This window comes from Bubalus kerabau, chromosome 7, assembly GCF_029407905.1.
Source record: "Bubalus kerabau isolate K-KA32 ecotype Philippines breed swamp buffalo chromosome 7, PCC_UOA_SB_1v2, whole genome shotgun sequence".
In the NCBI taxonomy this organism is placed as follows: domain Eukaryota; kingdom Metazoa; phylum Chordata; class Mammalia; order Artiodactyla; family Bovidae; genus Bubalus; species Bubalus kerabau.
The window spans coordinates 114663654-114688680 of record NC_073630.1 but is presented as its reverse complement, the minus strand read 5'-3'; the positions used below and the strand labels follow the sequence as shown (position 1 = coordinate 114688680).

General features: G+C 44.4%; 1 protein-coding gene across 2 annotated transcripts in view; it reads right to left on the bottom strand.

The window, feature by feature from the left end:
• C1QTNF7 (C1q and TNF related 7) overlaps positions 1–22050 on the bottom strand; it is a 127333-nt gene extending 105283 nt beyond the window's left edge. Inside the window, exon 1 of one of the 2 annotated variants that reach the window (XM_055589130.1) lies at positions 21553–22050. Coding sequence is in view for 1 of the 2 variants with exons in the window: in XM_055589128.1 (XP_055445103.1) it covers positions 21553–21565 (13 nt within the window). In the remaining variant the exon portion in view is untranslated. The remainder of the gene's footprint in view (positions 1–21552) is intronic. The other variant, XM_055589128.1, reaches the window with a different exon arrangement.
• Positions 22051–25027: the final 2977 nt, after the last annotated feature.

Genomic DNA, 25027 nt, shown 5'->3' with positions numbered 1-25027 from the left:
TGGGCATGTTGGCAATTTGTCTGTCCAAACTAAACAGTCTGTTATGGTCTTGCCCAACTTGATTCTCAAAGAGTCTAAAATGTGTCCTTGAATGACCTTGCTGGCCAGTTTCCTTTAAAATACAATATTAAAATATGTTTTAAAAAGGCAGCACAAAATGTTGCTGGCTCTTTCCTGCCGGACATTGCATCAGCAATTTCCAGGCCTTTGGATTGGAAGGAAAAACAATATTTTGCTCACTCCCCCATCTGAGCGTAAGGATAACTGGTAATAATATCTACAGATGGCAGCCCAAAGGGAAAGCATCTCTTTGACACAGATGATGCAGCCATTTGGAACTCATATAATACTTTTTATTACATTTCATTCCCCTCTAAGCTAAGATCCCAGAAATCAAGGCAGTCCTCTGGACCCCAGATACCTGGATGTGCTGTTGTTTTTCAGTTGCTTAGTCTGACTCTTTGCGACCCCATGGACTGTAGCCCTCCAGGCTCCTCTGTCCATGGGATTCTCCAGGCAAGAATACTGGAGTGGGTTGTCATGCCCTCCTCCAGGGGATCTTCTTGCTTCAAGGGTGGAACCTGAGTCTCCTGCATTGGCAGGTGAATTCTTTACCTCTGAGCCATCTGGAAAGCCCCTGAATGTACTAGGAGGAAAATATTGCTTGCAAATGCAAGCTAATCAGCTTCCAGGGATAATCAGGGGATGTGGAGATTCAGTTTCAGCAAGAGAAGGTGGCCAAATGAGTGGGTGCAAGTTGGAGGATTGGGTAGACAGAAATTAGCAAGGATGACAAGTCTGGGGGAGGAGGAAGGCGTGGACAGATGGTGGAGGAAAACGATGTTGAGCGTGGCCGTTCCTGCCCAAACTCTGCTGCACTTGAGCACAGGGCTCAGGGCACGATGTTTTCAGGTTCGTGTCAGTTGTGGGCAACCCCAATTCTGGCTGCCCCTCAGCTATCTTCCTGGACATCTGTGTCACTGATGACACAGACCTCATGCCCACCTCTCTCTGAAGTGCTTTGTACCCTGCTCAAATGCTTCTGCAGCCTCTGATACACTTTCCATTGATTTCATCCAGAGGCCCTGGTGCTGGGACACCACCTTTCAGGGCATTGTTTTTGTTCAGTTGCTCATCATGTCCAACTCTTTGTGACCCCATGGATAGGGGTCACAGGCTTCCCTGTCCTTCACCATCTCCCAGAGTTTTCTCAAATTCATGTCCATTGAGTCAGTGATGCCATCCAACCATCTCATCCTCTGTCGACCCCTTCTCCTCCTGGCCTCAATCTTTCCTAGCATCAGGGTCTTTTCCAATGAGTCAGCTCTTCATATCAGGTAGCCAAAGTATTGGAGCTTCAGCTTCAGCATCAGTCCTCCCAATAAACATTCAGGTTGATTTCCTTTAGGATTGACTGGTTCGATCTCCTTGCTGTCCAAGGGACTCACAAGAGTCTCCTCCAGACTCTTCACAAGAGTCTTTCAGGGCATAGTTTTTGTCATTTTATAGGTTTCAAAGGAAGCATACAATTCTCCAAGGATTCAATGTGTGCTTTTTCTGGAAGTACAGAAGCGAGGTACATAGGCTGTGGGCTTTGGGGTCACGCAGATTCAGGTGTGAATCTCAGTTTGTCACTGATTGACTCTGGAGAAACCAGGGGGCCTCTCTGAATCTCATTTCCTCATCTGGAAAGCTTCCTCATCTGTAAAGTGGGAGGCAGCCTCTTTATGGGCTCTTGTGAGGATTAACAGAGGCCATCGAGTGACATGTTTGACCAGAAAGCAGAAAGTTGAACAAATGACAATTAAAACGAAAGGAGTCACGAGGCATAAAGCAGAGTGCATTCTTGGTCAAGAGCCTGCGATGTATCTGAAATCATCAAAATCAAATCTACTGGGTCAATGTAAATATGTTTTCACTATTTTCCCAAATTTATATTTCACTTCAAAAAAATGTATTTATTTTCTAATCAGAGCATAATTGCTTTACAATGTTGTGTTTTTGCAGTTGTTGATATTGTTGTTTTGTCACTCAGTCATGTTCAACTCTTTGCAGCACCATGGACTGTAGCCCACCAGGGTCTTCTGCCCACCGAATTTTCCAGGCAAGATTTCTGGAGAGGGTTGTACAGTTTTTGCTGAACCACTATGTGCATCAGCTATCAGTATACTTATATGCCCTCCCTCTAGGGCCTCCATCCCACCACCCACCGCCCCACCCCTCTAGGTCATCACAGAGTACCGAGCTGAGCTCCATGTGCTGTACAGAAGCTCCCCGCTCGCCATCTATTTTACACATGGTGGCGTATACATGTCAGTGCTACTCGCGCAGTTTATCCCACCCTCTCCTCCCCATGTCAACAAGTCTGTTCTCAACGTCTGCATCTCTATTCCTGTATGACAGATTCTAGATTCACCCACATCTCTACAAATGACTGGATTTCATTCCTTTCTGTGGCCAAGTAATATCCCAGCATTCCATTCTATTATGTGTGTGTGTGTGTATGCACACACATCTTCTTTATCCATTCCTCTACCAGTGGACATCTGAGATGCTTCCTGGTTATTGTAAATAGTGCTGAAATGAACATTGGAGTACATGTGTCATTGACTTATGATTGTCTCAGGGTGTACACCAAGGAGTGGGATTGCTGGCTCGTCAGATCAGATCAGATCAGATCAGTCGCTCAGTCGTGTCTGACTCTTTGCGACCCCATGAATCGCAGCACGCCAGGCCTCCCTGTCCATCACCAACCCCTGGAGTTCACTGAGACTCACGTCCATCGAGTCAGTGATGCCACCCAGCCATCTCATCCTCTGTCATCCCCTTCTCCTCCTGCCCCCAATCCCTCCCAGCATCAGGGTCTTTTCCAATGAATCAACTCTTCACATGAGGTGGCCAGAGTACTGGAGTTTCAGCTTTCGCATCATTCCTTCCAAAGAAATCCCAGGGCTGATCTCCTTCAGAATGGACTGGTTGGATCTCCTCATATAGCGGTTTTATTCCCATTTTCTTAAAGCTATCCCCAAACTTAAATTGCAAATGTATAAGATGTGGTAGACTCATCTTTGATTGAAACTTGTTTACATCTCCCCTACTCCGGAAGTAACTTGTTTTGCTGTTGCTCACTCCTCAAGCCATCTTCCTCACTCTTCCTTTCTGGGTTCCACCATATTTGCTGAAGGATTAAGCTGTGCCTGCTGTGTACTCTTCCTGGCCACTTAGTCCTTCCTTTCAAGCCTGATTTCTGATCCCAGAGCTCTCCTGAAAGGTCTCACTAGAGTCTAGGACGTTATCAATATGCTCACACTGCGTACACATCCAGTCTTGTCAACTCTGCCGCTTTCTACACCACTGGCTACTAACTTTCTCTAAAACAGCAGTTCTCAACCTTGGCTGCATATTAGAATCAATGGAGGGACTTTAAAAATAATTTATGCCTGATTCCCAGCATCAGGGGTTCTGATGTAGTGGTCCGGGTTGCAGTCTGGGTGTTGGGATTTTTCAAAGCTCCCTTGTGGATGATTAAGGTGTAGTGAAGGTTGAGAACCACAGCTAAGACTCTCTCCTTCTCTCTTTTATTTACATATTTTTTCAAAGTTCTGTTTCATATCTTCTGAATATCTTTTGGGGTCTCATTCAAATCCTGCTCTTAGAGTGTGGCTTTATATCATAAAGGATGCAAGTGCTGTAATTAAGGCAATTTATAGCTGAAGCTTTTGCTTTGGCATCGCTAAAGGAAATCTGCCACTCCTGGTTAATCAGAAAGCTTACAGAATGGAAATTCAAGGTATGACTGAATATGGATATGATGCATATAGAATGAGGGAAGGAGAAAAGGAAAAAAAATCTTTGGATCTTAAGATCCAAACAATAGCCCTCTCTATCTAATGCTTTCTCTTCTATTGTATTTCAACAAAAGTACCAGGAATATTCATCTTAGCTATGATTGATTTAGCACCATGTTATGTGGTCATGGCAACCTCGGCCAGATGTATGCTATTATTATAATTGTTCACATCAAAAAAGTGGAGATGGACAGAGTTCCTTCCCCAAGGACCCAAGCCTAGAAAAATGACAGAACTATGATTCTAACTCAGGTCAAACCCTCTTTGGATTAGAAACTGAAGAAATTGATACCAGTTCAGTTCAGTTCAGTCGCTCAGTTGTGTCCGACTCTTTGTGACCCCATGAATCACATTACTCCAGGCCTCCCTGTCCATCACCAACTCCCGGAGTTCACTCAAACTCATATCCATCGAGGCAGTGAAGCCATCCAGCCATCTCATCCTCTGTCATCCCCTTCTCCTCCTGCTTCCAATCCCTCCCAGCATCAGGGTCTTTTCCAATGAGTCAACTCTTTGCATGAGGTGGCCAAAGTATTGGAGTTTCAGCCTCAGCATCAGTCCTTCCGATGAACACCCAGGACTGGTCTCCTTTAGGATGGACTGGTTGGATCTCCTTGCAGTCCAAGGGACTCTCAAGAGTCTTCTCCAGCATCACAGTTCAAAAGCATCAATTCTTCGGTGGTCAGCTTTCTTCACAGTCCAACTCTCTCATCCATACATGACCACTGGAAAAACCATAGACTTGACTAGACGGACCTTTGTTAGCAAAGTAATGTCTCTGCTTTTTAATATACTATCTAGGTTGGTCATAACTTTCCTTCCAAGGAGTAAGTGTCTTTTAATTTCATGGCTGCAATCATCATCTGCAGTGATTTTTCTTGGAGAATTTCTTCCAAAATTCTACTTGAGGGAGACTGACAAATAACTGAAATCATTCTCACATCTCCCATCAGTTTTCCCATCTCCAGGGTGAGACCTTTCATCCTTGTCTGTGTGCTTTGGTTTAATTCTTCTCATCCTCTGGTCAGTCATGCCAGCTCCATTTAAGCTTGACAATGACCCTACTGACACGTGCTGTCCAGAGTCTAGAGTAACAGTGATAGTCCTAGGCACTGACCAGTTATCACACATGTCCTGGGGTCACGGCTAAGTTAGTAACAAAACACAAACTTTGTGATGATGGTAGATGGGTTCAATAAAGGACAGAAACGATATGGACCTAACAGAAGCAGAAGATATTAAGAAGAGATGGCAGAATACACAAAAGAACTGTACAAAAAAATCCTCATGACCCAGATGATCACAATGGTGTGATCACTCACCTAGAGCCAGACATCCTGGAATGTGAAGTTAAGTGGGCCTTAGTAAGCATCACTATGAACAAAGCTAGTGGAGGTGATGGAATTCCACTTGAGCTATTTCAAATCCTGAAAGATGATGCTGTGAAAATGCTGCACTCAATATGCCAGCAAATTTGGAATTTGCTGTGGCCACAGGACTGGAAAAGGTCAGTTTTCATTCCAATTCCAAAGAAAGGCAATGCCAAAGAATGCTCAAACTACCACACAATTGCACTCATCCACACGCTAGTAAAGTAATGCTCAAAATTCTCCAAGCCAGGCTTCAGCAATATGTGAACCGTGAACTTCCAGACATTCAAGCTGGTTTTAGAAAAGGCAGAGGAACCAGAGATCAAATTGCCAACATCCACTGGACCATCAAAAAAAGAAGAGAGTTCCAGAAAAACATCTACTTCTGCTTCATTGACTATGCCAAAGCTTTTGACTGTGTGGATCACAATCAACTGTGGAAAATTCTTTAAGAGATGGGAATACCAGGCCACCTGACCTGCCTCCTGTGAGAAATCTGTATGCAGGTCAGGAAGCAATGGTTAGAACTGGACATGGAACAACAGACTGGTTCCAAATAGGAAAAGGGGTACATCAAGGCTGTATATTGTCACCCTGCTTATTTAACTTATATGCAGAGTACATCATGCAAAATGCTAGGCTGGAGGAAGCACAAGCTGGAATCAAGATTGCTGGGAGAAATAACAATAACCTCAGATATGCAGATGACACCACCCTTATGGCAGAAAGTGAAGAAGAACTAAAGGGCCTCTTGATAAAAGTGAAAGAGGAGACTAAAAATGTTGGCTTAAAGCTCAACATTCAGAAAACAAAGATGATGGCATCTGGTCCCATCACTTCATGGCAAATAGATGGAGAAACAGTGGAAGCAGTGGCAGACCTTATTATTTTGGGCTCCAAAATCACTGCAGATGGTGACTGCAGCTATGAAATAAAAAGATGCTTACTCCTTGGAAGGAAAGTTATGGCCAACATAGACAGCATATTAAAAAGACAGTAAAACAAATTAAAAAGAGACATTACTTTGCCAACAAAGGTCCATGTAGTCAAGGTTATGGTTTTTCCAGTACTCATGTATAGAAGTGAGAGTTGGACCCTAAAGAAAGCTGAGCGCCCAAGAATTGATGCTTTTGAACTGTGGTGTTGGAGAAAACTCTTGAGAATCCCTGGGACTGCAAGGAGATTCAGCCAGTCCATCCTAAAAGAAGTCAGTCCTGATTATTCATTGGGGGACTGATGCTGAAGCTGAAGCTCCAATACTTTGGCCACCTGATGTGAAGAGCTGACTCATTGGAAAAGACTCTGATGCTAGGAAAGATTGAGGGCAGGAGGAGAAGGGGAAGACAGACGATGAGATGGTTGGATGGCATCACCGACTCAATGGACATGAGTTTGGGTAAACTCTGGGAGTTGGTGATGGACAGGGAGGCCTGGTGTGCTGCAGTCCATGGGGTCACAAAGAGTTGGACATGACTGAGCAACTGAACTGACCTGAACTTACATTCTATGTTCAGGAGAAAGCGCTAGAAATAAAGGACTAGGTTTTCGTGAGGGGTGGGGGTGGGGTGGTAGGGTTGTCTGAGATAGAAATAAGGGTTTCTCTGTAGACATTAGAGTGAAAGTGACAGTCATAGAAAAGGGGAAGGAGTGAAAATGGGAAACTGAATATCTTTAGAGGAAAGTAGAAAAGGATTCAGAGACCAGGGCTTCCCTGGTAGTCCGATGGTTAAGAATCCGCCTTGCAATGCAAAGGACACTGATTTGATCCATGGTCTGGGAAGACCCCCCATGCCTTGGAGCAACAAAGCCCTTGTGTTGCAACTACTGAAGCCCGAGTTCCAGAGTCCGTGCTGGACAACAAGAGAAACCACTGCAGTGAGAAGCCTGTACATCGCCAACTAGAGGGTAGCCCCAACTTGGGCCAACTAGAGAAAAGCCAGCATGCAGCAATGAAGACCCAGCACAACCAAAAGCCAAAAGTAAATAAACATAAATCTTTTCAAAAGAGGATTTGGAGAACCCTTTGCTCCCTCCCTTCTTCCCTCCCTTCTTTCCTTTTTCTGGTATTTTTCTTCTGTGAACCACACAGCTGTTGCTTGAACCCTCATTCAGTAAGCTTTCTGGTCAACCCAAGATTGCAGCTTTCCTTTAGGAACCTCCTAGCAACGACTTCAACTCCAAACTGCCTTCATTATCAGGCTTGCATTCCTTAGGACACAAAACAACATTCTAAATAGGATTGGAGTGAGCTTTTAACACCATACGGAGCTGGATAGTCAGTGCGAGATGAATGGAATGTTGAAAGGAAAGCTGAGATATAGAGAAAACAGTTGTTCCAGGGCAGGACGCGGGTCAGGGCAAGAGGGACGGAATTCATTTCCTTTCCTCGGAGAACACATGGGTCACTTTAAGTCTGAAAGGACGCTGGGTTTGGCTGCCAGGAAGTGAAATTTCACGCTCAATCACAATAACCAGATTGGGCCTTATGGTTCACATAGTTTGTTTCTCTTTTGTCTCATGGCTTTGATTTTTTTAATTTCCACTTAAACTGCTTCATTTTGCACATTTCCTTTAACTTGCCTCAAACCCTGTATAGCTGGGGCATTTTGACATTTACAAGATTTCTGCTACATCCCAGACACTGCTCAGGGTGTTGCAGAGAACCAACTCTGATTGCATGTTGGAACGGTTTCTTTGACTCGCTTTGTGTTGCTTGTGTTATTATTGTCGTTGTTGTTGTTCAGTCCCTGAGTCGTGTCTGACTCTTTGTGACCCCATGAACTGCAGCACGCCAGGCTTCCCTGTCCTTCACTATCTCCCGGAGTTTGCTCAAACTCACGTCCATTGAGTCCATGATCCCATCCAACCATTTCATCTTCTGTCATTCCCTTCCTTCCCTGCCCTCACTCTTACCCAGAATCAAGGTCTTTTCTGATGAATCAGTTCTTCTCATCAGATGGCCCAAGTTTTAGAGCTTTGTTGTTATAATCACATATAATGGCCTGCCTCAGAGGGCCCTGCCCCTCTGCCTGACTGTTGCCGTGGCTTTGTTCAGCTCAGAGAGATAATCTGAGCCTGCCCGCCTGTGAACGGCTGCAAGAAAGATGAGATTCACACATAGCTTCCCAGATGTTGGTCTTTCCTGGACATGTTTTGCAAGACAGATGGCTCTTTTTACTTTATTTCCTCATTGCCTCCCCCTGTTTATATTGTCTTTTGGCTTTAGTTCCTTACTGCTCTTCTCGCCGGTTCTGTAAAAGAACCTGGCATCCAGACCCTGATAAGATAGTTATTTTGAGACATTTTCTGCCATCTCCTCTGTCAGCTGACTTTCTGAATAAAGTCTCTATTTTTTGCCTCCACACCTCATCTCTTATTCATTAGCCTTTTGTGTGGTAAGCAGATCAAGCTTGGACTCTGTAGCAAGGGCAATCCACTCATGGGGGCGCACTTACTGCAGGGTCTAAAGTGCAGAGGCAAACAAGCAAAAACAGAATTTAGACTCGGGGGGTTGTTCTGGAGAAGATGAGAAGAAAATGAAGAGGGAGGAAGGCTTTGGAGAAGGTGATAGTTGGGATTAAAGAGAAAGGCTGAGAAAGAAGAAGAGAGAAACAAGTGGAGAATGCATGAGGACTGCCCTGGTGGTCCAGTGGTTAAGACTCTGCACTTCCAATGCAGGGAATATGGGTTCAATCTCTGGTTGGGGAACAGATCCCACATGCTGTTGGGCCAAAAAAAAAAAAAAAAAAAAAAAGAGAGGGAGAGAGAATGAGTGAAGAGGGGTTAAGAAAGTGAGAAGCTGTGTTGAATAATGAATTGCAGGACTCAAAGAATGGGGTTGAAAGAGGGAAATGGCTGAATGATGTAGGCTGGGTGGATTTAGGAAGATTTAGGGTAAGAGTAGAAAAGATAAAAAGGCAAGAGAGGCTGATTATCCATAGAAAAAGGTTGGGTGTTAAGGATTCAGTTGTGTCCCCACCCCAAATTTATAGGTTGAAACATCAAATATTCAATGTGACTAAAATTGAAGGCAAGACCTTTAAGAAAGTCATTAAAGTTAAATGAGGTCATAAAGATGGGGCCCTGATCCAACAGAACTTATGTCCTTACAAGAAGAGGAAGAGACATCACAGATCCCTCTCTCTTTTTCTCTCTCTGCGCCACATGAAGATACAGTGGGAAGCTGATCATCCGCAAGCCAGAAAGAGAGTTTTGGACTTCCCTCCTCCAGAACCACAAGGAAATACATTTCTGTTGTTTAAGCCTTCAGTCAATGGTGTTACCCTGTTGTGACCGCCTGAGTGGACTGTCACGAGGCATATAGAGCTTCCAAGTCACCAGTAGGGGCCAGGAGAATCATTGTTCACCCCAATCTGCCCATCTCTGGGCATGTGAGCAGCCACACACACTTTAAATTTCTTCCTGAAATTCAGGAGACGGAGGACTTCGGCTCTGTTGTGGAGGGGATTGTGTATTCACATACATATGTGTCACTGATAACTGATGGTGAGGCTTTGGGTTTTATTTGTAAATCAGTCGTGTCTGACTCTACAACCCTATAGACTGTAGCCCTCTAGGCTCTTCTGTCCATAGAATTCTCCAGGCAAGAATGGTGGAGTGGATAGCCATCCCCTTCTCCAGGGGATCTTCCCTACCCAGGGATTGAACCTGGGTCTCCTGCTTTGCAGGCAGATTCCTTACTGTCCGAGCCACCAGGGAAGCCACATATGTGTCACTGCTAACTGATGTCGACGCTTTGGGTCTCATTTGTAAAATAGAGTTAAACACCTTACCAGCCTGACTGGTGTGTTGGGAAGATTTGATGAAGGTTTGCTTAGAAGAAAATGGGAACTCGTTTTATGCCTCTAGATTGTATTACATTGAACAATATGACATTGTCTTTTCTTTAGGTCTAAGACACATCAAGGTTTGTTTTTTTTTTTTTTTTCACTTGTACACATTCTTCTTTTTAAGGTTCTTTCCCATTATAGCTTATCCCTGTGCTATCAATTAAAACCTTGTTGTTTATCCATTCTAGATGTAATAGTTCACAGCAATTGTTTTTAAAATGGGAACATGCCACATAAAACCCCAGGTATGTGGATTATCCTGAAATTTTTTTTTTTTTTTTAATCTGGTACCTTAGAGCTACATTAACCCTGGAGAGCCCTATGGGAGTGGGTGATGACCACCCATGTTGTTTGGAGAGTGTGATTTCAGGCCCCCTGGGTCTTGGCCACATTGTAGATTTCGGGTGTGGCCCCTGATGGACTGCATGGTATAGAGCTATGATAACGTGTTGTTGACAACATCCAGAGAGATGGGTATATTTTCTTTTCTGGCAAAAGCATTAGGTCATCAATGTCGATTTGTGTAAGCAGATGGCAAGCACAAATCATCCCAAACCAAACATCTTTGACCTTGAATAATCAAAACAACAGGGAAAGGCACTCTGGATTTCACTTTGACAACTCAGTGGAAACACTTCGGTCTTGGCCAAAATTCTTTCCCTTGACAAGTTTATATTCTCGTGCAAGTCCATTCACTGAGTACCTAGTGTGTGTCCACGCCTCTTGCTTATGCTTTTGTTTTTAATCCCCAAGAGTCGGCTCATTGGAAAAGACCCTGATGCTGGGAAAGATTGAAGGCTACAGGAGAAGCGGGCGGCAGAGGATGAGATAGTTGGATGGCATCACCTACACAGTGGACATGAATCTGAGCAAAATCCAAGAGATAGTGAAGGACAGAGGAGCCTGGCATGCTGCAGTCCATGGGGTTGCAAAGAGTCAGACACGACTGAGTGACTGAACAATAAGAGAAGGTGTCAGTTTGTCCATTGAGAAGAAATCCCCTCAAACAAAGAGGCCGAGGTCAAAAATGAGCTGGCTGGCCAAAACTAACAGCTCTGGACACTGACTAGTATATGTATTTCATCTTCTGACTTACAAACGTTTTCTCATATAATATTTTACTTAAGATATCAGTGGATCCGCTGGAGTAGATACTTATTGTTCTCATTTCCAATGATGAACGGAGGCTCAGAGTGTTCAGATAACTTGCCCACAATCACACACACAGCCAGGAAGGATTAGGACTGAACATGTCATACCCGCAGGTCACAATTTCCGATTCCTCATTCTTTTTAGCTAACTAGAAAGAAAAGCAGAACCGCAGCATGGATGAAAATCAGCTTTGCTACAACTAAATTGAAAGAATAATCTGGGGCTTCCCTGGTGGCTCAGTGGTAAAGAATCTGCCTGCCAACGCAGGAGACATGGATTCGATCCCTGATTGGGAAGATCTCATATGTCTCAGAGCAACTAAGCCCATGTACCACATTTATTGAGTCTGTGCTCCAGAGCCTAGGAGCTGTAACTAATGAAACCCACACCCTAGAGCCCGTGCTCCACAGCAAGAGACGGTGCTGAAAAGAAATAATCTGAGCAAAATACTTGATCTTTTTTTTTTCCGAAATGGGCTGACTAGCAAAGCTGATGCAAATTTAGCATTAAGGAAAACAGAGTATTTAAATCACAGAGAGTAATAGCTCCCCTGTGACCTGGACTGAGAGACAGTGTCCAGTGTAGTATTAATAGTTAAAGCAGTTCTGGAGAGTATCTGCTCCTCCTTAAGCTATCGCTAATTGAATTTTACATTCTTTCCTGTGAACCCTAGATTGGGTTCAGATTACTTCTCCATACAGGTCTCTGCATAGCTGCTACCCATCCCAGGAAACTGACGTGGAGTTAGCACTGACTGTGAAAGTCATCTGGTATCCGGTGTCGAGGTCTGGACGTCATTTCCAGAGGGGCGTGGGTATGTTTGGTGAACCACATGGTGTCAGGGAAATTTCTCCCTCAAGGCCAGGGAGACCCTGGAGAGGGTTAGGTAGGCAGATGGTGATGGTCTTTAAATGTTTAAGAAGCCAGAGGAAAGTGGTGGGATTCTTGCTACTTCTAGAAATAGAACAAGACCAGTGGAGAAACATTTAAAAGGGTCAGATTCTGGCATAAGAAAGAATTTTCTGGTCACCAGTGGTATTTTAATGGAAAGTGAAAGTAGCAAAGAGTGTCCAACTCTTTGCAACCTCATGGACTATAAAGTCCATGGAATTCTCCAGGCCAGAATACTGGAGTGTGTACCAGGGAAGCCCAGGGCTGCCTTACTAAAAATGAACATTTTGCTATGATTGGTGTTGAAGGTGAAGGTGGAGTTTGTAGTGTGGATAAATTCTCAAAGTTTGTCTGGGACCATTTCATCTCAGACTCAAGAAAAGACAGGAGGATGGAAATATGACAATTTCTGTAATATTATAAGGACTTTGTCCCTAAATTGTTTTCAGGAAATGACAGTTTTTATGTCTCTGGATTACACAGGAGTTATACAAAATTGCCATTTTGTGTAGATAATAGAATGGTTAGGCTTTTCCAGGTGGCACTAGTGGTAAAGAACCTGCCAAGGCAGGTTTGATCCCTGGGTGGGAAAGAGCCCTTAGAGAAGGGTGTGGCAGCTCATTCCAGTATCCTTGCCTGGGGAATCCCATGGACTGAGGCATCTGGCAGACCACTGTCCAAAGGGTCACAAAGAAGCAGACACGATTGAGCGACTTGGTTCACAGCACGCATGCAATAGAATGGTTGAAGGTCAGCCGTTGTATATGGTTCAACGTAATTCATGCAAAGGGAATGGACTTGACTCTTTAGACCTATGTCACACGGAGAGAAGGAAGGACTGAGAAACTGTGATGACTTCACTGTGCATAGCTTTTGGGGTGTTCTGCATCGAACTGGGCTTCCCTGAAAGTCACCTGTTGAAATACGTCACCAGGTGACTGTATTTGGAGATAAGGCCTTGAAGGGCCGATCAAGTTAAAATGAGGGCCTGAGGATAGGCCCTCACCCAGTCTGACCAGTGTCCTTGTAAGAGGGGGAACTTGGCCACATGCTCTCTACAGAAAAATGGCCACATGAGGACACAGTGAGAAAGCAGCTGTCTGCAAGCCAAGGAGAGAGGCCTCAGAAGGAATCAAACCTGTGGCACCTTGGTCTTCAACTTCCAGCTTCCAGAACTGTGAGAAAATCAATTTCTGTTGTTTAAAGCACCCAGTCTCTGGTATTTGGTATATGTGGGTATATGGATATATGGAGGCCAGCAGCAGGGATAAAGGGGACGAGGAAGGGGGCAAGAGACAGATTTCCAAGACCTACCGCCCCCAGGATCATACCAAGGAATGTGGCTTTATTGGGAAGGAAAAGAGGTGAGGCAAAGGATCTGAGGAGTGGGTATGAACACCTGTGATAAAATAAAATGGGTTGGTAACTCAAAGAATCCCTACACTGAGATGCTACCGATTTCAGGTTAGATTTTACAGCGGCCTGGGGTCAAAATTACCTAAAGAAGTCTTTTTCCAAAATAAATTTAAGGTGCAGGAAAGAAACTGAAAAAAATAACTTACTAGTTTAAAGAGAGTAACCTGGTTTGAGGATGCTGGCAATTGGCAAGGCCACCAAGTGAAGTTTTAATGACACCTCTCAAATATCATTCGTGTACATCTAGCAGGATGCGTCTTAAGGCAACCGTGTCAGCTATGGTTTTCTGTTACGGGCGGTATGAGCAGGCACTAAACGTGCAAATATTTAATGCTGTCTTACTGATAACTTCTGATTAATTAGCACTAACTCCCGCCCCTTGCTGGGGAGACAGGCTGACAAATGCATGTGGGACTTTGAGCTCCCTTCTAGTCCTTTGGCCGTGGACAAGTCACTTTGCCTTGCTCTCATCTTTCAAATAGGATTAAGTCTCCATCCCTCCTGCCTCACAGATGGCTGATGAGATGGGGTAAAAAGCCATTCCATGAGATTGTCAGTATTTCAAACAGAGTCAGACTATGTTCGTGGTGAAAAAAATCTCCACTTAAAACAAATGTTGTAGAGAACAGATCTATAAGTTGCCAAGGGAAAGGAGGTTGCGGAGGGCTAGATTGGGAGTTTGGCGTTAGCAGAGGCAAACTATTATACAGAGAATGGATAAAAAACAAGGTCCTACCGCCGTAAAGCACAGGGAGCTAGATTCAATACCTTGTGATAAATCACCATGGGGAAGAATATGAAAAAGGTTTATATGTATGTGTGTGTATGCGTAATTGAATCACTTTGCTCTACAGCAGAAATTGGCACAACATTGTAAATCAACTTTACTTTACCAAAATAAATTAAAAAAATGGTAATTGGAAATGTCTACTCTAGGATGAGTCAGTACCAGGGCTCTGAACTGCTAGTTAGAGAATTAGGAATCCTTGCCAGAGTCCATGTGGCAGGGTCAGAAGGGTGTGGGTTTTGGAGATGAGTACAACTGGAGTTTAAATACCTATGCTTCCCTACAGTGCTCGTAGGATGTTAAGTAAGTGATCCACTTCTCTCATCTGAAAAATGGGGACATGTAGACAGTATAGGCAAGGTACAGGCACATAGTAGGTTCTTAATAAAGAGCCTGATAAGCTCTGGTGATCAACTGAGCAACTTTGGAGATGCCATTTCATCAATTATCAGAAGATGTATTCTACTAGCCACTGCTGAATACCTGTTGGGTTATGTGACAAAATAACTTAGGGAAATATTTATTCACGTGTGTTCTCTACTCCCACCTTATCGCAAGAAGGTTGCCTGGCTCTTTGGGCTTCTTTGTTTCAAGGTTATACAGGCAGAGCAGGAAGCAGACATTTCTTGAAAATAATATTTCTTCCTTTCTTTCCTAAAGCCCAAGTCCAAGAGTAGACGCTGGGAAAGGGAAGAATGCAGGGCTTTTGATGGGCAACTTCCCCAGACCGGGACAGTCTGGGGTTGGGGACCAGGGCATCTGTGAGAAGTGGAAATGCTGTGTGGCCAGACCACAGAGGACAGGACAGCAGAGGGTCACTCAGACCCCAGCTTCCCGGCTGGACAGTGACCCTCACTTCCTAAGCGGGGCTGGAAAGCCGAGTCTACAGACATCAAAGGGACAGGCGATTTATAAGAGAGGGCACAGTGATCTGAAGGAGGACCTCCCCAGTTCTGGTGACGGTGGGGGTAGGAGCCTGATCACTTCTGAAACTAAACTTCCTGCTGCCAAGAACTCTTGGAATCAGATTTATGTTGTACGAAATAAAATGGAAAAATGTGAGATTTCTTGCAAATCCGTGTTTGTAGATTGATTCAGATCTACTACAGTTGTAAGGCATTGGAAAATCTAAAGATGATTTCATTCCTGCTCTCTGAAGCTCACCCTCTGTGGGAGCTGAGTGCTGAGTGCTAAGTCGCTTCAGTAGTGTTCAACTCTTTGCAACCCTGTGGACCCCATCCCACCAGGCTTCTCTGTCCATAGGATTCTTCAGGCAAAGAGTACTGGAGTGAGCTGCCATTTCCCATGTGGGAGCTGGTGGGAGTCACAGGACCCTGGCACAAATAACTATTATTCAAAGCACCACAAGGGGGCTTCCCTGGTGGCTCAGCAGTACAGTCCGCCTGCCATCTGGGAGGATCCCACATGCTGCGGAGAAACTAAGCCTGTGAACCACAACTATTGAGACTGAGCTCTACAGCTCACGAATTGCAACTACAGAGCCCATGTGCCAACTACTGAAACCCAAGCACCCTAGAGCCTGTGCTCCTCAATAAGAGAATCCTGGTCTCCTGCATTGTGGGCAGATTCTTTACCATCTGAGCCATCAGGGAAGCCCACAGTAAGAGAATCCACTGCAAGGAGAAGCCTGTGTCCTGCAACTGAATTGTAGCCTCTGCTCACTGCAACTAGAAAAAAGCCCACACAGCAACAAAGACTCAGCACAGCAAAAAAAGACAAAACAAACCCAACCCCCAACAAGATCCTGGGGTGGTATCACACCACAGTAAGTGTTCTCAGACACAAGGGGAGGACAGTTGACTTTTGCAAAAGGCAGACAGCCAAGAAGATGGATAAAAATTTCTCCTGAAGGAATATATGAAAATATACCCTCCTGTAATCCCTGCATGCCAATCTCATTATTATGCAATTGCTATAGCTGTAAACGCATAAAAATTTTGTAGACTCTCAAGTTCTTTTGGAAACAGGCCTGTTTGATAGGAACAAGTCTGGAAACTGGTGATTGAATGGTGAAATGTGTGGGTAATGATGTCCATAAAAGCTCTCAGAGTTTTTAGCTCCATGGAGTCTGAAAGCTGAGAAAGTCCTGAGAGGTCCGCCTGCCCCTCTTGCTCCTTCCATTCCACCCCCTGTCACTGTAAGGGTTAAATCTGGACGTAGTGAGGCCTTAAGGTCGTTGCTTGGATAGATCACTGTGGTGGTCATGGCTTTGGGGTAGCAGGATTAGGAGCCTGGGTCTGACGAGCATCCGCATCCCTTAGGGATTATGGGAGCAAACAACTGCTGTCTCCTACCTGAACAAACATGGCTTCCCAGTAACCGGAGGTTTCCTCTTTGCCCCTGCTGCACAGACTGATTAATCATCTTCAGTTATTTGCTCTAAAGCACTGCCAGGCTGTTACTTTCTTGTTTACAAAGTTTTAATGATTCCTCTATTAAAGAAATCTAAACTTTGTGGTTTGGCATTCAAGGCTTTCTATCATCTGATTCCAACCACATCTTTTTTTTTTTTTTCCAACCAAGTCTTTTTTTTCCCCCAGAAAATAACATAAATTTTTATTAATTACACATTTCTATAACAGCATTTGCCTACATTTTTGTAATGTCTTTTGGGGGCATTTTCTAGCTAACTACTCTTTTTTTTTTTTTTCTTTTTTAGAATTTTCTTATTTTTTTTTCTGTTTTTTGATTCAGATACAATTAACATAGAGCATTCTATTAGCTTTAGGTGAACAACATAATGATTCAACATTCAGATGTATTATGAAGTACTCACCACAGTAAGTCTAGTTAACATCCATCACCAAGTGTCAATTTTTGTTCTTGTAGGTGCCACAATGGTAAAGAATCCACCTGCCAATGCAGGAGACTCAAGAGATGAAGGTTTGATCCCTGGGTCAGGAAGATCATCTGGAGTAGGAAATGACAACCCACTCCAGTATTCTTGCCTGGAGAATCCCATGGACAGAGGAACTTGGTGGGCTACAGTCTATGGGGTCACAAACAATCAAACACGACTGAACACGCAGACAATGAAGACTTTTAAGGTCTAACCAAGGCTTTTGAGCTCATTTCCCTCTTCTTTCTATGCCCATCCTTTCTTCCACCAGGTGGATTTTCTGATACTCCCCATACTGGTCTCGTTCATGACTTTGTTAATTGTCTTCTCACTGCCTGAAATTCCCCTCCCGTTAATCTGTATCCATCCTTCAAGGCCAAGTGACACATTATCTCCTCTGAAAAGTATTTCCTGGGTGAGGGATACAGAGAATCAGATGGACCTGAGTTTGAGACTATACTTCCTGGAAGACTTCAGGCAGATTACTGCCTTTCTCTAGGGCTTAGTTTGTTCATCTGTGAAATGGGCAAGTCAACACTCACCTTGTAGCCTTATAACGTACACACGAGTTATCATTGCAAAGTACTTAGCACAGTTTCTCACACTTGGTAAATGTCAAAGAAAGTTACCTATTGCTCTGATCATTCCAGAAACTTGAGGTCTCGCTTTTGCAGAATTCACTTTGAGCCCCTCCTATATTCTTCCTTGAAAACCTAATTTCACATTTTAGAAATGAGAACACACAGTTTATTTTCTCTACCTTATTGACAGAGTCATTGACTCAATGGTCATGAGTTTGAGCAAATTCTGGGAGATGGTAAACTCTGGAGATGGTAAAGCCTGATGTGCTACAGTCCATGGGGTCCCAAAGAGACAGACACAACTTAGTGACTGAACAACAATCTAACTGATGGCTCCTTGAAGATGGGATCATGTTTTATTCTAGCTTATGCCCCTGCCTTTGCCCACCAAATACAGGCCCTCAAATCAGAGGCAGAGGTTGGGCTTTTGGGTGTGAAAGTGAAAGAATTTGCTTTGCTCTTATTTTTCTCTTCTTATAAAAATTGACAACAGTTTTAAGGAGAAAAACCCAATTTTTTTGATAGGAGAATCTCAGTTTGGGAGTTTCTGTTTCATTGAAATAAGGTGGCATTCATGCAGTGGCAGGTGAAGAGTGATAAATTTCAATTAAATCTTGGAAAACTTCATGGGCTTGCAGGCCACGGTAGCCTCAACTCCTTGGGCCAACCCAACCATATTCCAGCATGCATTCCGAGTTCCCCATGTGTGACACTCTTTGGGGACCAAAAAAAAAAAAGTGGTTTCATATTCTAATGAGTTATAAAACATTAGATTCTAATGACCCACTCATGGAAAGATAGAGGACAAACCAAGGAACTAAAACATGTGAGAATTCCTGCAGCAAAGAAAGTAGCTAGTCAGAATAACTAACATTCAAGGGGCCAGACACTTTGGCCCCATGACTTTGCCAGACACTTTGATAGTAGGCCTTTTTCATTAATACTCTAATTAAATCCTTCAAATGTCCTCATAAGAATGCAGATAATGGTCCTCACTTGACAGATGGTGCTATCTGGGTCCAAGTTTACAAGGCAGTTAAGGGGTGGAGTTGTGATTTGAAGTCACATGTTTGTGACCCTACAGCCTGAGTTCTTGGTCCTCTGTGGTGTATAGTTTTATGCTTTCCCAAATTTGCCTGACCAGGCAGTACTTTTGGTTATCTTCTTATTAATGACCCAAGAAACTGACCTGAAATACACTTGGGGAAACAGAGCCTCACCACCTCCCTGGGAGCAGCCATGACCTTTAATCTCTCTTTGCTCCTTGGCTTCTGCCTAGATGCTCTTGACCCTATGGTCTCTCCCATGATATTTCATTCCTCCGCCAAGGTCTAGTTCAAATGCAACTAGGCGCTCTCTTTGATTTCAGCAGGCTGATTTACAAAGCCCCTCTTAAGTTTTCCATAAACCTTCCAGGCTGTTACCACTTGGTGTCTCCATCAAGAGCCAAGTTCAGAGAGCCTCGGCAAAGCTTCTGGCACTCGTGGACACATAATTAAGGTCTACTGAGTTGCAATAGTGTCTTCTCCCCAGGCGCCCGAGGGGCTGAGTCCCGCGTCTGGGGCTTCCCAGGTCCGGATCCACAGACTCGGGGTGTGAGGCTGTAGCTGGCAACCTGGTCTAAGTCTGGTTCCAACGCTTTTCAAGGTTCAGACAGCGTGGCCCTCGCACTCTGGCAGTTCATTAGTTAACGCTCTCGTCCCTCACAGATGTGGCCTCTGTCCCAGCCTCTCTGAGGTGAGGAGGCACGATTAGGTCACCCTGGGCTGCACCTCAGCATCCTTTTTGGGGACAACCCTGACCCGTCTTTTCCAGGTTTCATCACAAAGCCCCACACCCCGACTCCCGCCCCCTGTGGCTGCGCCCCAGATGAGTCATCTGGCTTGGGGCTTCATTAGCAACTCTAATTGCCTTTTTGTTTTGGTCCTCTTTGGGGCCTCCTTGGGGCCCAGAGGCGGGGCCTGGGGGCTCTGGCTTCCAGAAATGCCGCCAGCCTCTGTGGGAGCCCGAGATGGGAAGTGCGCGCTCCATCCGGGGGCGAGTCCCTCACGCCACGCTGCGCGCGCGTGGCCGCACCCATCCCCGGGGTGCACTCAGGCGCCACGCAACCCCTGGCCATCCCAGCTCCCCGGCTGCCGGCAATGAGGTCACGGGGTGGGGTCCTGGAGACCCCCTCCGAATAGGGCGGGGGCTTCCCCAACTGGCCTGGGAATGGTCGGAGAGGACGAGAAGGAGGAGATGCTAGCCTGTCTGTCCAACCCACTGTTCCCTCTCTGGAGGTTGCGTGGCTGGCGTGGATCGCCCAGGAGGGGGAGAGGGAAGCAGCGAGAGTCTGGGAAGGAACTGGACAGTGAAGCAGCAAGGCGGGGGTCCGACTTCGTCCATTCACCCACGGGGGTGGAGAAAAGGGCTAAGCTTTCTCCCCACCGCCTGGCCAGTGAGCAGATGGAGCTGCCTCCTCGGTGTTTCTACAATCTCTGTCCTTCCGTCTGAGCTTAATCTCTCTCCCATCCCCAAGAACCCCAAAATGCAGGGGAAGCCGCTGTAATCCACTTCAGGTCATTAGAATTTGACGCAGAAGGAAAAGTTTTCCACAAACAGATCAACTGCTGGTCCCCGAAAAGCCAACAGAGCCCTGTGGACCCCGAGAGCCAGGGCTCCCGGGTAGCACCCCACTTTCTCACCCAGGCCTCAGAGACCTGTGATCAGTTTCTGCCAGCAGTGGGTTTCACAGATCGAGGTCGACTTGGTGTCCCAAACCACTCAGATTCCAGCAAAGGCACAGGGTTTTCTAACTTCTGCCTGCAAGTTCATGCATGTGTGTGCGTGAGGAATGAATGTGAGCTCTGATAAAATCTCAACCTGCACGCGGGGGGAGGGGGGTAGGGGAGGTGGGGAGTGGGTGTGGGGGACACATTTGCAAATCTCTTTTTTTCTGTATCTAGGTTTTTTTTGCACCTGGAATTCTCTCTTGAAATGATGACAAGACTGATATCACAGACTTTCTCAAGGAAACAGAAACACACATCACTTACGTTCCCCTTCATCTAAAACCACAAACATGCTTCTCCTACGATCCTGGCACAGAAAAACAGGACTGTCATAACCTCTCTTCCTTCTCAGGCACAACCAAGAAGACCCAGCCACCCGATTCAGTCCATAGCATTGCCTGTCAACTGCGACTTCACAGATTTTGAATTGAACTTTTTCTCCCTGCCCAGGACATAATATCTGTAACAGTCCTTTTGTGTCACTCCAAAAGAGAAGTCAAATGACTTATTTAACTTTTAAAAAACGTAGGCTGCAGAACAAGCTTATAAGAATTCAGAGTAAGCACACTTCAGAGAATTTCTGGACTAATGTTACAGTCTTCCATGGGAAAGATTTCTGAGTTAATAGCAAGATCACGGTTTCGGAAGTTAAATTGCCTATAACGGAATAAGCAAACATAGACACTGTGACCTTGGCAATACATGAGCCCGTCAGCACACTGGCAAATGCTAGGCACATCAGATTGGAGACCTGCACACAATTTCTGAGAGAAATGGCATTTTTCATAGACTCAAAAATGGTTCACAGAGGTTCCTGTGACAAGCGGAATAGAAAGTAGGAGAAAATACTACAGCTGAGGATTTCCGACCTCTGGCTTATCATTTGTTGACATACTTTCTACAAGTTCCCCATTTCCCTACAAGTAGCTGTCTTAAATCCTTTAAGTAAATATTGTTGATGAAAGCCAATGGGGGGGGGGGGTGGAAAAAAAACAGAGAAAAAATGCAGAGAAAAGGGAAGCTTACCTTTTCTAGGCATTGCTGATATCAAACCTTCCACCAAATCATGAGGCTTTCTTGCTTCTCTTGTCCCATGAATTCAGAAACCATTAAACAATGTTTCCAGCAGAAATATGTGTTAATTATTTGAAGCGGCTTCAAAACAACTTAAAAAAGAGCTTGATGAAAAATAAAGTGCTGGTCCGCGCGTGAGAATACTTTTGAAGCCTGGAGCTCATACTGTTGTACAAAGTTTTGCAACTGTCTTTCTCGGTTTAAACAACCTCCTGCTCCTCCCAGGCACTTGCCAACTTCTATAATTTAAAGCAACTGCGATCCTTCCCATAATACTCACATTTCAAAGAGCTTAATATATACTCTCGTTAGGAATGAGTGGGAGTGGGTGACGTCCTGCAAACCCCAGGCTGAGGCAAATGAAAAGCGAGGGTTTCGGATATCTAAATGGTTCTATTTCTCTCTTTTATCCATTGCTCTCCTCACCATGTTCCTTCAAGTGGCTTTTGCCTTTTAAAGTGATGCCTTAAGACCAAGTGGTATCACTTCATTGGAAGCAAATAGCACACAGGAAAGTTTAGGTCCCTATTTATGGAAGAGTGATGCTAGTGAAATTGTGTTTAAACCTCCCTTTTACTGGCAATTATTTCCATACATTTTCTCCCTAATGCAGCTGTTAGAAAATTTAAATTAGTGTACACTGTGTTTTACTAAGAGAGGAAAATATCTAAAATGATGTTATTTGCATTCTGCAAGAAAATTATCGTCTCTGGGAAGGAAAATTTGTTTTGCAGTCTCTATCCATGTAGCTGAATAAATCTTCTGACATTAGACCTATAATCGATGTTAGAAATTTTTACTATTTTCATCACCCTTCCCCAACTGCCATTAAACACACACGTACACGCGAACACACACACACACACCCACACACACACACACATATTTGTGAGTTGAAATTTCAGCCAGCTTCAAGTGTGGTCAACTGAAATTGGTGACTTAAAAATATTTATAGTCTATCTTAAAGCATGTCTTGCTTAGCACCCGATAGGCGGCAAATACTTAATAAACATTTACTGAATGAATAAAATATTGCGTGGGTTCAGATCAAGTAACGATTGTGACAATTTTGGTTTGCATTTATGTTCTCGTAGGGAAAGTTAATATGTGGAAGCTTGTACAGGGAGTAAACACTGGACAGCGTGTACCTTTGCCAGATTTAATGAATGTTTATGACATAATAAAATTCCCTAAATGAATACAGAAAACATTCATTAAATAAATAAACCATTCGGCGGAGGATAGAAATATTGACAGAGGCACGATCTATTAAGTAAGCTCACCGTGTAAACGTACGCAAACACATTTCAAGACAAGAACCTCAATCATTGTTTCAAATTATTTTCAGATTATTTTCCACTGTGGTTTTGAGTTGTCTTGAGTAACTCTTATTATTCTATGGATAGAGGGTAATGCCTCTGAAATAGTGCAAAAGAGAGAAGGGATCTACAACTTCAGGGAATGCTCGGGTTTCCTTTGCTATAGAAGCAGAGAACATGGTGGAACATATTTTTGTTTTGGCTTATGCTGCGTAGCCGTCCAGAGACATAAGCATAGGTGGTATCATAGACTTGGATCAATTATCCCAGATACGTGAATTCTGATGTGTTACTTACTTTCTTTCTTCTCAGTCCCTTCAGTCATATCCAACTCTTTGCGACTCTATGGACTATAGCCCACCAGGCTGCTCCATCCCTGGGATTCTCCAGGCAGGAATACTGGAGTGGGTTGCCATGCCCTCCTCCAGGGGATCTCCCCAACCCAGGGATAGAACCTATAGCTTCTACAGCTCCTGCATTGCAGATGGATTCTTTACCACCGAGCCACAGGGGAAGCCCAATTTCTTTAAGAGTTGGTTTCTTTAATTAAGAAAGATTAAGCACAATTATGTTCAAACAACTAATTTGCATATAACACCTAATACTGCATTTTCAGTAATACTAATAAGCATCTTAAAGAAGGCTGTGTGCCAAAGAATTGATGCTTTCACATTGTGGTACTGGAGAAGTCCTTTCGACTGAAATAAGATCAAATCAGTCAGTCCTAAAGGAAATCAACCCTGAATGTTCACTGGAAGCACTGATGCTGAAGCCAAAGCTCCAATGCTTTGGCCACCTGATGCAAAGAGCCAACTCTTAGGAAAAGACCTTGGTGCTGGGAAAGACTGAAAGCAAAAGGAGATGAAGGTGGCAGAGGTTGGATGGCATCACTGACTCAATGGACATGAAATTGAGTAAACTCTGGGAGACAGTGGAGGACAGGGGAGCCTGGTGTGCTGCAGTCCATGGAGTTGAAAAGTCGGACATGACTTGGCAACTGGACAACATGTATAAGGTACTTAGTAAGAGCTGTTTATGGGATCATTCTGATTTATCACAGCACCTAGAGTTATTTCCCCTGACAACTACCAAAATCGATAATGCACAAGGGATACTGCTACCAGAATCTTAAACTTGGTGGCATTGGCCTAATAGTCAGGAAGTAGGTGTTAATTTGATACCAAATGCTGGAAAGATGAGACGCTGCGTTTTGCAGTGACAACACATTTGGTGAAATTAACACCTGTCACAACTAGAAAGGTCATATGCGCCAAGTAACCTTGTAGCTCTAGAAGGAGAAAATTGGGGAAACATCATTAGTTGTGTGTGTTGGCCACTATTGGCTGGACTGGAAGAAACACAAGCTGGAATCAAGATTGCCGGGAGAAATATCAATAACCTCAGCTATGCAGATGACACCACCCTTATGGCAGAAAGTGAAGAGGAACTACAAAGCCTCTTGATGAAGGTGAAAGTGGAGAGTGAAAAAGTTGGCTTAAAGCTCAACATTCAGAAAACTAAGATCATGGCATCCAGTCCCATCACTTCATGGGAAATAGATGGGGAAACACTGGAAACAGTGTCAGACTTTATTCTGGGGGGCTGCAAAATCACTGCAGATGGCGACTGAAGCCATGAAATTAAAAGATGCTTACTCCTTGGAAGGAAAGTTATGACCAACCTAGATAGCATATTCAAAAGCAGAGACATTATTTTGCCAACAAAGGTCCATCTAGTCAAGGCTATGGTTTTTCCAGTGGCCATGTATGGATGTGAGAGGTGGACTGTAAAGAAGGCTGAGTGCAGAAGAACTGATGCTTTTGAACTGTGGTGTTGGAGAAGACTCTTGGGAGTCCCTTGGACTGCAAGGAGATCCAACCAGTCCATTCTGAAGGAGATCAGCCCTGGGATTTCTTTGGAAGGAATGATGCTAAAGCTGAAACTCCAGTACTTTGGCCACCTCATGCGAAGAGTTGACTCATTGGAAAAGACTCTGATGCTGGAAGGGATTGGGGGCAGGAGAAGAAGGGGATGACAGAGGATGAGATGGCTGGATGGCATCACTGACTCGATGGCCATGAGTCTGAGTGAACTCAGGGAGTTGGTGA